This window comes from Ostrinia nubilalis, chromosome 25 (assembly GCF_963855985.1).
Source record: "Ostrinia nubilalis chromosome 25, ilOstNubi1.1, whole genome shotgun sequence".
NCBI classification, from domain to species: Eukaryota; Metazoa; Arthropoda; class Insecta; order Lepidoptera; family Crambidae; genus Ostrinia; species Ostrinia nubilalis.
Window position 1 is genome coordinate 6,583,604 of NC_087112.1, and position 18,386 is coordinate 6,601,989.

Here is an 18,386-nt window from a genome sequence, read left to right on the forward strand (position 1 = left end):
TCACCAGAGCATTTCAGCTCCCTCTTTCTTTCTCTCTCCTAATTTACAATGGATGAAGCTGACAGCAACTCACCAGGTGTCTCTTTTGTCCTGGACGGCAATCTTTCAGCCACCAGAGCTACTGTTAAGATTCTATTCTATGTATGGAACTCCAAACTTACCAGGTGATCTCTGCTCCCCAGGATGACGTGGTGACGTGGCGTGCAGCGCGTTGCGGCTGCCTTGCTGGAACGACACCGACATGCCGCTGTCCAGGGATCCCACGGAGCCCCGCCTTTGCAGCCTTTCAGCTGCTAGAGCCACTGTTGAAATGGAAAATAGTTTCAAAAGTTAGTTTCAACTTGCTGTAAAACAATATACATCTATATCTATAAAAGCAAGTGCTAGGAGTCTCAAAGTTTGCATGGGGGTTGCTTTTAGAATGTAGGTGCTCATTAAGACGGGATTTGGCAAAATTCAACCCCTAAGGGGGTAAAACGGGATCCACGCGTACGAAGTCGCGGGCGGCCGCTAGTAATAGTAGTATAATAAGTAGTTAGACAATTAAGTTCGCGTAGTGCTGGCGTCATAGTCCCCTTTGCTAAACAAAATGTACCCTAATGTGTGAGCCATTTTGCAGCGTATCTAGTTACAATAATAAACCTGTTTCAGGGTGGTTGAGGATTATGGGTAATGCTCGTTTCCACCTTTGACCTGATTATCGCCATTTCTCAAGTGAGATGTAGGCCAAGAGCTTCTCATTGTGGGTAAAAAACAATCATTTCCGCCAAGCACACTTACCTGGGTCGTTGATATCCACGAGCGAGTTAGAGAGCACGTTCCGTTTGATGATGGTGGTGGGCGGCGGATTGTGTGGGAGCCGTGACGGCGCCGCCGGAGCCGGCCCGGACGGCGGTGGTGGTACTACCACTCTATGGAAATAAAAGAAGCATGATAAAAATCTTATCTTATCTTATTTAGGGCCACGCATGGGCGCAGTGCACGTCGACCCATTGGGATCTTTTGTGCTTCCCTATACCTTTATCCCCCCTCATCCGCAAAGATCCTATCCATATAGTGAATCAAGTGCTTGGGTAAAAAGGACCTATATTCTTCTGGTGTCGGATAAGCCGACTCCAGGAAATCCATTCTAGTTCTAGCTAGCGCGTCGCATTCGCACAGTATATACTGTGCGAATGCGACGCGCTAGCTAGAACTAGAACAAATTAGTTTTTGTATAGCATGATAAAAATCTAATTTTTGTATAGACTGGAGCATCTTAAGTAGTTGTTTAGGTTACGCAGCGAAAGTTGAAGTCATCAACACAAGCATCGCCGCGCTGACGTCTCGCGTAACTGACAAGTGATTCCTGTCTCGCTTGCACACTTCTAGCAAGAGCGAGGTAGCTAGTCTATTTGATATTTGAACCTGAATGAGTGTGTTTGTCTGTTCTGTATTCAAATATTACATTAGTGATGTGATGTCGAGTCGACAGCATTAAGGTTAGAAATTCTAGTTTCCAATCGTGATATTTATACGTTGATACGAGTTTTACGTTGAGAATGAATTTATAATTTCTTACCCATGAACATGGACGTGGTCCATGCACTGCTGGTGGTCGATCTCAACGTCCGCCACTCCGCTGTCACGATTTTCCATTACTGTTGGCAAGAGAAAATACTTTGAAGTCGAGAAATCGCATCAGAAATTAAACATTTTAACAGACGATGAATGATAATATTATTCAGTTTTCTGGTACCGTACCCGTAGTGAAAGTTTGGATCTAGATGGCACTGTCTACTTCAACAATTCACTGGTCCTTCAAGCCAGATCACTTGTTAAGCAACTCAGTGAACTAGTCCTCCGAGCCGAATCACTAATAAAGTAACTCCGCGAACTGTTATTTTTGAGCCGGATCATGTATGAAAGACTGGAGACCTTAGAAGATCACTTTGAAGTAACTTGGTCCTTCGAGCCGGATAATTTTTGGCAGATAGAGCCAGTCACCGTTCCTGTTGTTGTCCGTGCCTCTTCCCTTCCCTCTGTTGAGTTCGCCCTCAATCCTCATGGCCTCCATCTCGTCCATTTCCGCAATACTCTCACGCAGTTCTTTAAAGACCTGGTCCTTCGAGCCGGATCATTTATGAAGCAACTCCGCGAAATGATCGTTTAAGTCTCGAATCACTAAAGAAACTGGTATTTTGACCCGGATCACTTTGACTCACCATTCCTATTGTTTCCCGTGCCCCTTCCCTTGCCTCTGTTGAGTTCGCCCTCGATCCTCATGGACTCCATTTCGTCCATCTCAGCGATGCTCTCGCGCAGGTCTTTAGCGACCTGGTCCTTCGAGCCGGATCATTTATGAAGAAACTCAGCGAAATAATCGTTCATGTCGAATCTCTAAAGAAACTGGTATTTTGACCCGGATCACTTTGACTCACCGTTCCTATTGTTTCCTGTGCCCCTTCCCTTGCCTCTGTTGAGTTCGCCCTCAATCCTCATGGCTTCCATTTCGTCCATCTCGGCGATACTCTCGCGCAGGTCTTTAGCGACCTGGTCCTTCGAGCCGGATCATTTATGAAGAAACTAAGCGAAATTATCGTTCATGTCGAATCTCTAAAGAAACTGGTATTTTGACCCGGATCACTTTGACTCACCGTTCCTATTGTTTCCTGTGCCTCTTCCCTTCCCTCTGTTGAGTTCGCCCTCGATCCTCATGGCTTCCATTTCGTCCATCTCGGCAATACTCTCGCGCAGGTCCTCGGCGAACTTGCAGCGGTCGTGTTCGTTGCGCGCGTTGAAGGTTGCTAGGCGACGGCCGTCCACGCGGCGGGATAGGCGGATGCCGAATGGATAGTCTGAAATGACGTCATTATTGTATTTGTTAATACTAGGTCAACAAGTAATGGATGTAGACCGAACATGAAGCAAGTCAAAGTGGCAGTGGACCTGCTATAATTTATGTCGCAAAAGTGATTAAATATGGAGTAGACAGGGCTCGGAAAATGTAGTATAGGAGGCTGTTCTACTCAATGAACGGACGACTGACCCGCTCAGTCGAACAAGATAATAAAATAAAGGACAGGTGAGCACACTATACAATAAGTTCCAGCTGACAAAATGCAAATCGTTTATGATTAAGATTCTCTGCAATAGATAAATAAGTTTCAACCGTGATAGGCACATTTACATGTAAGTGAGAAGTATTGAAAGTTGATCAATTGATTAAATCGAGTTTAGATTGACCCCGGCCTCGTTTTAGTATAAAAACTAAATAAATCGTTAGTTATGTCATACTCACGCGGCACTGAGAACAAATTAACAAGCATTCCGCAGAGAGGGAACGACTGGCGGAACGTGTACGTCACAGAAGACTTCTTCTTGCTGAATATCTTCGTTATCACCAGCAGATCGTTGAATAGGAACACCTGAAAATAATTTGCGTACAGTTAATATTTTGAACTGATAGATGACAACACAGTTTATCATTTTTACAAGACACTACAAAGGTTTTTTAAAATTTTATATACGCCTGTGAACCTCACTTGCCAGGGAACTGCACTGAAAACCAGCGTCATGACTCATGCTGAGTTGGGCACTTTTAATTTGGGCAGTATTGTTAACTTTTGAACTGTTGTAGTGGATATACACATTGTGATTATTGTGTTCTATACCTTTGTCACGGTCATGTCCAAAATTAAAAAAAGTTCTCGCTTTCTTTCTTCTGAGTAGGGTCTTGTCACTTTCCAGTGGCGCCAAATGTAGATCACCAACGATAGCCCTAATATTTTTTATGCTTTTACCAATTGGCACCACTATCATTGTCACTAAATGGTGAGTTTACGGGACTATTCCCACCTCTCGTTCCCACCAGGCGTAGCTAGGATATACAGCATGACCGCTATTAAAAAGCAACCAGTGAAGGCCAAGTTTGTCTCGGGGATAAGTTATTTTATATTATAAAGTCATTGGACCCGCAATAAAATTTATCAGAAGAACACAGGAAAAGTTCGAAATTATAACAGTGAGTTTGTACTCACCAGTTTACGATCTTGAGAACCCTTATTAAAATCACATACTCGTAAGTAAATGCCTTTATAAGCCCTGACATGACAATACCTCTCTCTGGTGCACGCCAGGCCGCTCCTTCTTGTGTATATCCGGTATCTCGTATAGACGGCAGTAGCAGACCAGGCGTCGGTGCGGAAGCGCCAGGTGCGGTTTCTTGCCCACAATCGTAGCTTGCACTTTCATCACCTTGAAATAAATGGTAAAGTTCATTAGAACTGTGTAAGAAGTATAAATATTTTTAGCTGGATTAGTCAATTTATATTATGCTAAACTGTTACCCCCCTTATTAATAAAAGTTACACCATAGTTGAACTCTGGCTTAAATTGTCATTTAATATAGGAATGTCATTTTAATCTAGGGTTCATCGTAGCTACATGTAATTTTTTATTAATAAGGGGGTTAGTTTTTAGTTGGATTAGTCAATTTATATTTATGCTACGTCATCTTTAGTTTGCCACTTTAGGAGCATAATCCTCTCTAATTTACCAAAGGCAAATGAAGGATTCAACTTACACTTCCGAAGCTGGCCAGACAGGGAAGCGTTGCCTATGCAAGCTAAAGAATGCCACGCATCCCTATCTACAGTTGCTTGCTTCCTCTCTGATCCATTTGCCATTCAGCATATGTTTGACTCTATAGTATATGCCGGCCAGCATGACTATATCCACAGTTGTCAATGCGAGACTTTGTTAGGAGTCATAAGTCACAGACTTTGTTTGGAGTCATAAGTCACATACTATGTTTGGAGTCTTAAGTCACATAATAGACTGGATTATCAAATAGCCAAGTTAAAATAGCTCTTATTACATGCGTGACATGGTCGCTTCCCAGCCTGAATTCGCTAGACTTGACCCTATCGTATATTCCAGCCAACATGTCTCTGTCAATGTCTCCCGTCGATGCAAGACTTTATATTTGGAGTCAAGTCACATAATTGATTGGTACAAAAATAGGGCACATAGCTCGTAGAGCTGACGGCCGCTGGGGCAGGAAAGTTCTTGAGTGGCGACCACGAGCTGGAAGACGTAGCGTGGGCAGGCCTCCCACTAGGTGGACCGACGATCTGGTGAAGGTCGCGGGAGGCGCCTGGATGCGAGCGGCGCAGGACCGGTCTTTATGGAAAACCTTGAGGGAGGCCTTTGCACAGAGTGGACGTCTTTCGGCTGAAACGAACGAAATAAAAAAAAATACTAATTTAAAATAATTCTTATTACCTGCGTGACATGGTCGCTTCCCGGCCTAAACTCGCTCGACTTGACCCTATCGTATATTCCAGCCAGCATGTCTCTGTCAATGTCCCCACAGTCATCGATCCCTCGGAGGTTCCGTACGAAGTCGTCCAGCGACATTCGTGCTTCGGGCTTCAAGTTGGGTGTGTGGAGGTCTGTGTTCAGCATTATTATCGCGAAGGCTAGCACGAAGATCTGGAAAGAAATAAGTAGAACATAAGTCAAAATGCGTGTTGGTAATTTTAGTTTTAGATTTTGATACTAGGCGGCATAAGAGTGGCTGTTGTATATGATTTGAAGAATCTCGATATTTGACCTCTCTCACACCGCTAAAGTACCGCAAATAGCTACTCAATTATTGGCTATACCTGAAGATACTCTTTAATGAACACCATACAGAACTGACAAATAAAATAGAAACAGCATAACTCAACCAATCTTATGCTAGGAAGCAATATCTTCTGGACAATCCAGGAAGAGTAGAAAAAGGGAAGTTAGACTAATTAATTTTCTTCATAAGCTGATTATCGTCGTGAGAAGAAAATTTGTAAATCATAGTTTTTTTCAAAGATTTATTAGTAATTTGTTATTTCACAATTTACTAACAGTCCCGTTAGCCCCTCGTACTAAGCTAAATATGCATGTATCATGAGTGAGCTCACCACAATAGTCGAGCGGCGGCGGGGACGGAACCCGCGTTTCCCGGATCACGAGTCAGCCAGTCCGACCCCTTCACCGTTCGGCTATCGTGGCTTCATAGTGACTTACTTCAATGTATCCACTCACCGTATCCTGAGTCCTCAGCCGCTGCACAAAGTCAGTATTGCAAATACAGTAGCGGCGGGCAAAGGCTTCCACCAGCCGCTCGATCTTCTGAGCTTCACCAGGCAGTCGGAAGTGGGCCTGGTATCTTCGAAGAGCCACGTCGACCGCCATGCCGGAGAGATCTAGCTCGTTGACGAAGCATCTGTGAGGAAATAATAGTTATTATCATCAGGTCGTTTAGTAAAGGAAGGTTCATATCTCCATATTTTATAAGCCGCGCGTGATTCGCAGGGAGATCGCAACGCGATACGCAATGACCGTGGTCGAGCCGTACTCACTTGAAGGTTGGATACGTTAGATGCTACGTTACGTGCTACATGGCAGGTGAGTACCTTGCTAAGGAGTTTGTAGTGTAAAGATTACTACTACCGTTAACCCCTCCAGTTAAGCTAAATGTGCTTGTGTGACTCCTAGGCTCACCACAATAGTCCAGCGGTCAGCGAGGATCAAACTAGCGTTCCATAGTCCTCTAGGAACCCCCTAGCGATGAGAGGTAATAAGCCACGCTACTGTATTTTACGCATTTACCCACAACAGAGAAGCTTTCAGCCTGCATCTTACTTGATGGTACCTAAGTGATGATCAGGCCGAAGGTCTTCAACTTCACCCAACTACGAAAGAACTGGCTATCTTACCTCCAGCTGCCAAATCACAAAAAATGCTCTAAACATAGTTTTTCTAGCCAGGCTGACTTGGCCCTACCACCAACCTATGCTATACGCTCCAGTTTTCACGGAACAGGTTTGTTATATTCAGTTATTATACCAACTCACTCTAGCACAGCCATATTGAACGGGTTCTGCAGGTTGCCCAAGTATTCCCCGATCATCTGCTTGCTTAACCCCTTGCGCGTGATGAGAAAGCGGGCGACTCCCCGAGGGGAGTTCTCTAGGAACCCCCTAGCTATGAGGTAAGCCACGCCACGCTCAGGCTTCTTGTTGAAGAGATTGAGCCCCACGCGGTATTGACGTTTGCGGACTGTTTCGGAGACCTGTAAGAGATTTGTATACTTTTAACAATTGATTTTATTTATATCCTGACTTAGCTGGTGATTCATAAAGGAAAACAAAAGAGGTGGTTGCTTGAATTAATAAAATATGATCGATGTTACATTTGTACGTTCCAGCCGCTGCAACTCCTGTGTAACCAAGGTACTCTGGACCCTCGTATAATAAATAAGTAACAAATACAAATTCTTAAGGAAGTATCTTATAGGAAGGTCATAAAAGTGAAACGAAAATCATTCACGCGATACAAGAGAACAAATTAAAAGACGATCAGCATGCGAATGCACCCTGTACCAAGAAACCAAAGTTAGTGGTGTGCGGGCGAGTATTTATCATGCGGGCGACAGCATACCGCCGGCGGGAGCGGCTCGTAGTACGAGGGCCCTAGTATCACAACGACACAAGTCGATTGAGTGTCCCCTGTACCACGCAATTATGCATACCTTGGACCGGCGGGAGCGCCTCGTAGTACGGGGGCCTTAGTATCATAACGACACTAGCCGATCGAGTGTCCTCAGTACCACGAAACCATGCATACCTTGGGCTGTTGGTGGTGGGCGGGCGGGTGTCTATCATGCGGGCGACAGCATACCGCCGGCGGAGGCGCATCGTAGTACGAGGGCCCTAGTATCACAGCGACACAAGTCGATTGAGTGTCCCCTGTACCACGCAACCATGCATACCTTGGACCGGCGGGAGCGCCTCGTAGTACGGGGGCTTTAGTATCATAACGACACTAGCCGATCGAGTGTCCCCTGTACCACGAAACCATGCATACCTTGGACCGGCGGGAGCGCCTCGTAGTACGGGGGCCTTATGCACGTTTTCACCATCGATCCCTAATTTTTAAGTGACCCCTATGTAAACAAAATTCCTGTTATTTGTTACCATTAGGGGTCACTTAAAATTAGGGATTGGTGGTGAAAACGGGCATAAGTATCATAACGACACTAGCCGATCGAGTGTCCCCTGTACCACGAAACCATGCATACCTTGGGCTGTTGGTGGTGGGCGGGCGGGTGTCTATCATGCGGGCGACAGCATACCGCCGGCGGAGGCGCATCGTAGTACGAGGGCCCTAGTATCACAGCGACACAAGTCGATTGAGTGTCCCCTGTACCACGCAACCATGCATACCTTGGACCGGCGGGAGCGCCTCGTAGTACGGGGGCTTTAGTATCATAACGACGCTAGCCGATCGAGTGTCCCCTGTACCAAGCGACATGCGTACCTTGGGCTGTTGGTGGTGGGCGGGCGGGTGTCTATCATGCGGGCGACAGCATACCGCTGGCGGTGGCGCCTCGTAGTACGGGGGCGCGTCCTGTCGCTTCCACACGGGGAATCCGGGGGCGGGGACTGGCGCGGCCACGCCTTCGTAGGCGGAGCCTGATGCCGTGCGCTGGTGGCCTTGGTAGTGCTGCTCTTGGATGTGGATGTGAGGCTCCTGGGAGGTAGAGGATAAGGTTAACCCTGTATAAGGCTCTATGACCCTTATTCATTTATCATAAGGTCGAAAATGAATGAAAATGGCAATGCCAGATTTTGTATGGAAGGTGGCGTCTTTTTTTTTCGCGCGGCCATCGACCAAACTTTGTTTTTTGACTACAAAATCCCAACTAATATTATAAATGCGAAAGTAACTCTGTCTGTCTGTCTGTCTGTTACGCTTTCCCGCTTAAACCTCGCAACCGATTTTGATGAAATTTGGCATAGAGATAGTTTGAGTCCCGGGAAAGAACATAGGATAGTTTTTATCCCGGTTTTTGAAACAGGGACGCGCGCGATAAAGTTTTTCTGTGACAGACAAAATTCCACGCGGGCGAAGCCGCGGGCGGAAAGCTAGTAGTGTAATAAACCAAACTTACTATGATATGTATACCTCTGAACTCAGTCTGAACTGAGTTACGAGCATTAGAAGTTTGATGATTTTCATACTAGATTTGCTTTTTGCGCGCAAGTTTTGTATGAAATTGCAACAAAATGTTGCGCTATTTTTTTATTGCGCTGATTCTGCTGCATACTGATTACTGATGTCTGGGGCCTTTAATGGATGGTATTGTTTGTTTACACATACAATGTCACTATTTTGTTTTTTTTTCAATTTCTTACAAAACTTGCGCGCAAAAAGCAAATCTAGTATGAAAATCATCAAACTTATAATGCTCGTAACTCAGTTCAGACTGAGTTTAGAGGTACACATGTCATAGTAAGTTTGGTTTATTAGACTATTTTGTAATCAAAAAACAAGGATTGGTCGATGGCCGCGCGAAAAAGAAGACGCCAATTTCCGTCATTGTCTTTTTCAACATGTCATGCCCTATAGAGGGTTAAAGCCTAGGTAGGATTTAAATGTACACCTGACAAGTTTTTGTCATATCTTAATGTAGTGGGAACACTGTGCTTAACAATCATGACAGACAAAATATAAAGTAAAACGAAACCTCATGCAATCTTCTTTTTTGCCCTCACCCATTCCTGTAACTTAAATCTCTTTTCCGACGTGTGGATAAAACCCCATGCCATGATTTGATATTATTAAGTGCGTTATAAACTTGTAAAAGTTTTATACGCATGTCACTAAGTTTAACTTTAAGGGTTATTTTGGCATGTAACCATTTCCAAACCAGAACGTTCCTGGCGGTCAACTTTTGAGACAAACATTTAATTCTTGAAATAAACAAATGCAATGTCAGAATGACACACATTAATAAGACAGTGCAGGAACGTTGAGGTTTAGCATGACGTCTTGAATTTCTTAAATTAAGGACGTCAGGTCTAAACGGGTAAAACCATACTTAATACAAATGTTACTTAATCGAATACTAAATTGCGCGCCTCTGCTGACAACAGATGGCCCCCGCTGAAAATCAGTTTCGAGACAAGCCCTGACGCCCAGCCTTCTTGTCAGAGGGGCACAAGCAGCTATCTGTCCATTAATTTGTTCAAAAAAAGTCAAAAGTCAAAATTTCTTTATTTGTTTAGGACTAATAAATAGTTCTTACAAATCGTCATTTTGCTCTTAAGGAGCCTCTATATGTCTCATAATCTTTTTACCCTACCAGCGCGCAGCGCTTCGAGACCAACATTTGGCAAGTGCTGAGAAGAAGCGCCGCAACAGACCAGTCACCACTGTCTGCCGGTTATGCATTCTTATATGGTGTATCTTATAAGAATGTGTATACAAAATTGCGTGGTATATTAAACAAGGTAGTGACTTACATTATGTACAGTCACGGAATGAAAAGGTTCGTCAGTTTTCAAATTGATTCCTTCAACGAATCGCGACCACATATTACCTTTTGAAACTATGTTACAGAATAATCTCGAGTTAGAGAAAATAATCTTTAACTGTTCGTCAGTAAAGTTCAAAATTATTCAGCTCAAAGTTGTTTGACGATTTATCTTGTCAAGGAGATTATTATGATTGATAAACTAAAACCTTCTTGTTGGTTCAACTTGTCATTATTATTTTTTATAAAATAAAAAAAACTATTGTCAATTGGTCAATGTCATCATTGCATTGCACTGATGGGATAGAAAAATAAACAAGCAAAACCTTATTCGTTAGCAAACGTCATATTTATTTAAATGTTAGCAGCACTGTTTCTTGCACTGTTATGTTGGCAGGTTTGACTCTTACAGTACCTAGTGCAAGCGAAAACCGACACTAAGGTGACGAACCTTTTCATTCCGCGACTGTACCTATGTCTTGCCTGCTTGTATACCTCTATTTCAAATAAAAACTATTCCATTCTATTCTAATACTAACCGGAGCCCTCTGCTGGTACGGCTGGTGGTAATGATGGCGGTGCTCCTGCGAAGATGACGATGACGAGGACTGGACCGAGGACATCGATCCTCCTCGTACTACTGCTCCTCCACACTCGGCGCGGCGGAGCGATACTGGACTTTCAGCACTGGAGACAAGTATTGGAATTTAGACCTTAATGCTTATGATACAGTGGCTATTTTTAACTATAGTGTCGCCAAAGACATGGAGCCCTACACTGGACTCTGTGTTGAAATGTAGACCATAATGTCTGTGATACAATGACTATTTTTAACTGTGTCTCTGAAGACATCGAACCTCGTCGAAAACTGCTCCTCCTCAATCGGTGCGGCGGAGCGATACTGGACTTTTAGCACTGCGGGATTTTTTTGGGATTTAGACCTTAATGCTTAGGGATTAAGCACATTATAGGGACGGCACGGCAAGGGACTTTTAGGTGACGAATAATAATGTACTTTGTAGTTTAAACGTTATGGTTGAAATTGCAATTACAATGGTTTTAGCATGCCAAGGCATGCTTAGGAATACCGAGCCAACAGCCTTAGGGATGCATTGGCAGCCTTCGGTTTGCTTCGGCAGCCTTCGGGATGCGTCAAAAGCCTTCGGGATGCGTTGGCGCCTTTGAGATGCGTCGGCAGTCAGTTGTCGATACGCACGAGCGAATTCTTGACACATTTCGGCATGCATAAGGATTCCGCGAGATGTCTAGTCATGCTGAGGGATGCCGCGTCATAATTGACGTAGTAATTTCTATCCATCATTTCATTCATTTACAATTATGTGAGCAATAAGATTTACTTACTTGAGGGTAATACTGCTGGTCCTCTTTGGCACTTCTGGCGGCATCCGCCTGGCATTGGCAGCCTGTATCGCCGCCAGCTGTTGTTGCTGACGCGCGGTAGGGGACGACAGGGGCTTGCCCCCTGACGATAGCAGGTTACCGTATATTGGACCTAAAAGAGATACAGATACGGTTGAGTTTACATTGGCAGCCTGTATTGTTGCTGACGTACGGTAGGGTAAAAAAGGAGCTTGCTTGGCCCTTGACGATAGCAGGTTACCGTATATTGGACCTAAAATGGATACAGATAAGGTTGAGTTAACATTGGCAGACTGTTGTTGCTGACAGACGGTAGGGGACGACAGGGGCTTGCCCCCAGATGAGAGCAGGTTACCGTAAATCGGACCTAAAATAGATACAGATAAGGTTGAGTTTACAGTGAAAGCGTACGTAAGCTGCAACATTAAAACTAGAATCGAACAAATTAAAACCTGAATGCGACGGGAATACGGTATGGGTAGGTGTCATCAAAACCGAAGTGTCATTTTTTACAAGCACTTTATTGTAGCGCATTTATGACTATGTACTTAATATTTATGTATGTCCCAATTGTATCTTTGTCTTAATAAGTAAAAAAAGATCTTTAACCCTCAGTTTGCATGGTGACTAAAACTTACGTTAAGTGTAAGGTGGAGACCCAGGGACTCCATATTTCAAATGAAGAAAAAATATACTAATACTTATAAAAGTAATATATTTTTTATTTGGTAACATAATATGGTTAATATACTATTAATTAGAAACAACAGAAATGGAAACATTAATTAAAATTCATTTAAAAAATAAAATTTTCATGAAGTCGTAAAAATCACATAAAAATCGACATAGGCATTTTGTACCTCTTAAACATAGAAAAAAAATTAACCCAATTTTTTTTTCTCTCTAAATTATGTGGACATAACAGTCTTCTTGATAAATAATATGTAAAATGTTAGAAAAAAATTAACACGAAAAAACGTGCAATGGCTTAGTAACTACTACGAGCAGCACATTGCCTGCCAAACTTTTTCGAACAATACAAGCATATTTTTGTGAAATGAATTTCAAAATAAGCAGTCTTTCTTTTAATTCATCAAAACACATCATCAAAATACAAAATCATCAAAACAAATCTTTCGGGATGTAAGATGTAAAATCCTCTTCTTTTTCTTCATCGTCTGCATTTTCTTCTAGACTTTCTTGCCAGTCCCTCATATCTGAGGCCTCATTTTCATCTAACGTATTGATAAATCATGTATTGTGACTGTTTGATGCTTTTTGATCCACTCAAACCGTAAATAAATCATAATTAAAAAAATAATAATAATATCATAATAAAAATTTTTGTTACGCAAAGTGTATGGTGGAGTCCACGGGACTCCGCAAGTGTCAATTACTCAACTTTCTGTGATGCGCACGCAGACGACCTCTCGCCCCCGAGTTGGCCACGACACCAAAGGAAGCTACTCAAGCGCACAGCACTTTATTTGCGTATTGAAAAAAATTATGAACCAAAACAGTTTCACATGGAGTCCCTGGGACCTACCATGCAAATTGAGGGTTAAATCGACCTGAACCATTTTCATCTTTTCTCGCCTCGGGTTTTTTAAAATATACAATACAAAGATATGGGGAAAATATTTATGTAACAATAACAGGAAAATCATATGATCCGGACTATTATTTGATAAAAACTGTTTGATGTTTGCAAAGCAAACTTTATACGATGTTGTGTTGACGTAAGAGTTGGCTATTTGACAGTTGGACAAACAATATTACAAATGAGTAGATATTTTACCTATTTTTCTACTTATTCGCCTAAAGCTTCAGCCAAACCAACGCGTGCAGATCGCGTCGGCGATGGCGATCACTGCGCGTGCAAATACCAATGACAGGACGCGCGTCCAAAACATATGTGCCCATTTGTACACACAGCAATAAAAGGTAGGCTCAAAATTTAGAAATTTAAAAAAAAGATAAAATAAATTGTATCTCTAAAATAGTGATACTTTTACTAAAGGTTTTTTTTGTAGTAGATGGTCATCCATTAATCTAAGTTTGGGGCGCTCTTTTTGGGACATCCTGTATTGGGTTTGTTTATAATTTAGTTTTTTACCTGTATTATTCAACAACTGATGATTATGGAGAGATTCATTGTGCGACGATGACGTCGATATGTTGGTAACTGAGCCGCTCACGGAACAACTGCACACCTGTAATACAAATGACATAAGGTTTAAATTCGATCAGCAAACATCTAGGGGTAAAAGAAGATTCTTCGTGTAAAGTTGAGTAATGTGTTCAATCAATTTTAAGACGTATGATGGAAAACTTAAGGTTTATATTCAATTAATCATAATACATGAACGCTGCAAATGTAACACTCATGGACAATATTTTAAGGTGAGAATAGATAACCTTTCTATGTACGTAATTATTAATGTTCTTTGCGAATGGTACAATACAGTGAAAATTAATGACGTTTAATTCCGAGGGTTAGACACTTCATAGAGCCGCTCGTTGTTCTGTTACAAGTAAATGCACTAGTCTATGCTCACCTTTACACAAATTATGAAACCATCAACGTTTACGATATTCATCTTTATTGTTTGGAGATCTAATTAAGCAAAATTAAAATTCATAGCTTAGACAATAAAAGGTTTAAACCTTGAATTTAGTGAGAGTACATAAGGCATAAATTAACATGTCAAGACATTATCTGAAGAGGTAAATGCCTTTAGATTGCGCCTGAGCTGTTTGCTTAATAAATTCTAGTGTATGATGCGATCTTTTAGTTTTATTTCTAAAAATAATAATGCTGTAATATTTACTTTTCAAATGAATAACATTGCATCATATTATTTGCATTTTTTGAAAACTAAGCTTCTTAAAAATAATGATACATGCGGTAGTGTCTCTGTTAGTTTGCTAAAATTTATGACTGAACCGCTGAATCTTCGGTTACCTTGAACTTTGAGCATTGAATTTCGACGAATTTAGATATTATACTAGTAGTGACATTGAACTAGGAGATAGGTACGTAGGCAAGCATTTGTGGCAAAATATATCTGAAAATTCTGAATAAGGGAAGATATCAATCAAGTACATAAATACAAAACTTTACGATCAATATTAGGAACATCATAACAGAAAAACTGTGACTCACTAAATTATTAAGGCCAATAAATTTTATCAATTAAAAACAAGGTTCACTTGTGATTAAGCCATCGCGCAATTCACCTGTCAATCACCGCTCCAATTGTTACTGGAGATACGTCTCTACCTGAACAGATTTAGGGTCTATTATTGATTGCCAATTTTCTCTACTAGACACTCCTCTGTTCGAGAAAGGTTCGAGAGGTTAACAAACAAAATAAAAACAAACATACTTCGTATTTAACCACTCTTCTCCCTAAATACGGCCACAGACTAATCCTTTTCACTTTCCTAAACGATGCACTTTTCGTCTTCAAAACAGTTTGTATTTTTATCTTACAGGTATCCATTATTAATAATTACTATTACAACAAAATCACCACACGTCGCGCCGCGGCAGCGTATGTGCGAACACTGATGGACTGATAACGCGATTTTGCACAAGATAATTGCTAATTGGTTTGAATTCCTCGCGTGACGTAGAGTTTGATAAGACGCTACTTTCGGTTTCGGTTTGCCGGATTAAAGACAGGTGGGTCTTAATTGTTTACTAGCTTTTGCCTGTGGTTTTGCTCGCGTTAAACTGTGGAAGCCCGTTTCAACCCCTTAGAGGATGAAATTGGAACAACACTTTCTTAGGGGATGGCAAGTGTTAACGTTGACGTCATAAAGTTATTATTAGTGTATTTCAGCACAAACTGTTTAGTGACTTGAGCTGTTGCTAGAAAGGTAACAGACAGACAGAAAAGAGTTACTTTCATATAATGTTCTTCTGGTATTTTATCAGAGCTTGCAATCGTTTGCGCATAAAAGTATTAATGTAATAATTGTGCAAATGATAAATTATTACGTTGTTATTTCATTCATTTCAAAAAACCAAGTAGGTATACTCATTATCATGTCATTTAGTCTCCATTGCAGGTACACAACTCTCTTCAGAGAAAAATTGGCCTACACTTTTAACATCAATTGGTCAGACGGTTTGGGGAGACTACATTCCTCACGCAAGCCAAATGGGTTAAGAACAGCATAGAATAGAATGGAATAGAATAAGCATAGTATACCCAGCAACCTGTGTTCTTCTGATTAATTTCGTTGCGGGTCCAATGACAGTTAAATCTCCCTCGGGACAAACTTGACCTTCACTGGTTAGGTTTTTATTGGCGGTCAAGCTGTAGATCCTGGCTGCACAGGAGTTGCAGCGGTGGTAACGAGAGGTGGGCATAATCCCGTAACCGTATCTTCACAACATATAGCGGGCCTTTAGTATAATAGGCACTTACAAGGCAGATAAAATTATGTACCATCCTAGACTGCATCTCACTTAACATCAGGTGCGACTGCGGTCAAATACCTGCCTTGTTATCCATGAAAAAAAGTTGTCTCTCTATGGCACAGTATGTCCAACACTGGGCCTCGTCAACTCACCCCGCTATCCGTGTCCCCACGGTGTAGATGTGGCATATCGGCCACCATGTGTATTTTCATATGCCCATCATGCCCAACAGTGGGCCTTGTCAACTTACCCCGCTATCTGTGTAGATGCGGCATATCGGCCACCATGTGTATACTCATATGCCCAACATGCCCAGCAGTGGACCTCGTCAACTTACCCCACTATCCGTGTAGATGCGGCATATCGGCCACCATGTGTATAACTATACTCATATGCCCATCATGCCCAACAGTGGGCCTCGTTAACTTACCCCGCTATCCGTGTAGATGCGGCATATCGGCCACCATGTGTATACTCATATGCCCATCATGCCCAACAGTGGGCCTCGTCAACTTACCCCGCTATCCGTGTAGATGCGGCATATCGGCCACCATGTGTATACTCATATGCCCATCATTCCCAACACTGGGCTATGTCAACTTACCCCGCTATCCGTGTAGATGCGGCATATCGGCCACCATGTGTATACTCATATGCCCATCATGCCCAACAGTGGGCCTTGTCAACTTACCCCGCTATCCGTGTAGATGCGGCATATCGGCCACCATGTGTATACTCATATGCCCATCATTCCCAACAGTGGGCCTCGTCAACTTACCCCGCTATCCGTGTCCCCACGGTGTAGATGCGGCATATCGGCCGCGATCATGTGAATCTGGTGGGCCGACTGCTGGACCCTCGCTACCATCGCTTCCACCTCGTTCTGGGTGTCGCATTGCAGGTGGTTGCTGTAATAGAGAATTGACCGATTAAAATATGAACATCTGAAAGGTTAGAACAGCGGTTCCCAAACTTATTTTGTCTACTGCCCACTTTGAGAATAAATTCTTTTTAGCGCCCCCATTTGTAGTCGAGTGTCGAGTGCTCAGTCGGTGTCTAAGAGTCCTCCTAATAAATGACGCCTCCCAAGCCTCTACACAACGTCCCGATTTTTTTTCTGGGTCTCTTACCGCCCCCTTTTAATCCTGCAGCGCCCACAAGGGGGCGTTATCGCCCACTTTGGGAAAGACTGGGTTAGAACATAAAAACAGGGGGCTTAGTCAACATCAAAAGTCGTCACTAGCGAGCGCGATAAAAAATGTATGAAAATTTTAGTTCTTGAAAGTTTCCGCTAGGGGCGCTGTGCAATCCGTCATACATTTAATGTCACTTTTTTACGCAGTCACTAGTGAAGTTTGCCCGCAGTCAATAGTCACTAGTGAAGGGTAGGTATGCAATTTCATGCAACTTTTTCCTCGAAAAAAAAAAGGTTCGCCTGGCGTTCCTATCATGAAGCCATAATTGCCAAATTATGGCGACAATCAAGCGGTCGCTTGGTTTTTAAATTAAGTGACCACTTGGAACGACATACTTCTTAATGCCTAGCCAATCCCTTGGGAATAAGCCTATGAGAACCAACACCAATATTACATTTTATCAAAATGTCTATAGAAATCAGAGAGAATAGAATAGAGCAATAATTGCTCACATCTATGATCAGCCCGACATTATAATAACAAGTAAGGGAAGATCAGTGTTTTTCTTTTTTTAAATCTGAAATTATAATAAAAAATCTTTTCCAAATTAAAATATAGGAAATTGAATCCTATACCAACGTAATAAAGCTCACCTCATATCCATGTCGTGCCGTTCTCTCAGCGACATGGACCTCATCGGCCTGGTGAGAGCCAACATCTTCTCCGCACCCGCTGGACTCTTCTGGAGCAGTGTATTCCCGTAGATATCTGTACCTGGAAGAAGATAGTACAAGGTTCGGTTACTTGGAGGATGCAACAAAACTTCTAGGTTGATAATAATAAGGTCTTGGCTGAAAGAAGTTATGGATATCAGCAAGAGATAAAGTACAAGTGGCCATGGCAGAAATCTATAATAGCTGCATTTCCGACAGCTGCAATATCTGGAGGATACCTCCCTCCGCTATTTACTGCACCCATCTCAACGAGAAGAAGATGCAAAACTCATTGGACCGAGTTCCTCCAGTCTCATTTTTCTGTAGCTATGCTATACACCAGAAGCTGTACCATTGATGATCATGATTAGGCCCATCTTGTA

General features: G+C 42.4%; 1 protein-coding gene across 1 annotated transcript in view; it reads right to left on the reverse strand.

Annotated features, from left to right (window-relative positions):
* The window catches only part of LOC135084096 (IQ motif and SEC7 domain-containing protein 3), a 75,957-nt gene that overhangs the window by 7,059 nt on the left and 50,512 nt on the right, over window positions 1-18,386 (reverse strand). Inside the window, exons 7-21 of the mRNA XM_063978839.1 lie at window positions 17,944-18,064; window positions 16,933-17,062; window positions 13,839-13,935; window positions 11,705-11,855; window positions 10,882-11,029; window positions 8,344-8,556; window positions 6,879-7,096; window positions 6,067-6,247; window positions 5,266-5,475; window positions 4,099-4,236; window positions 3,281-3,407; window positions 2,637-2,837; window positions 1,562-1,640; window positions 781-911; window positions 162-302 (exon numbers count right to left, since the gene is read on the reverse strand). Coding sequence (XP_063834909.1) covers window positions 162-302; window positions 781-911; window positions 1,562-1,640; window positions 2,637-2,837; window positions 3,281-3,407; window positions 4,099-4,236; window positions 5,266-5,475; window positions 6,067-6,247; window positions 6,879-7,096; window positions 8,344-8,556; window positions 10,882-11,029; window positions 11,705-11,855; window positions 13,839-13,935; window positions 16,933-17,062; window positions 17,944-18,064 — 2,286 coding nt within the window. The remainder of the gene's footprint in view (window positions 1-161; window positions 303-780; window positions 912-1,561; window positions 1,641-2,636; window positions 2,838-3,280; window positions 3,408-4,098; window positions 4,237-5,265; window positions 5,476-6,066; window positions 6,248-6,878; window positions 7,097-8,343; window positions 8,557-10,881; window positions 11,030-11,704; window positions 11,856-13,838; window positions 13,936-16,932; window positions 17,063-17,943; window positions 18,065-18,386) is intronic.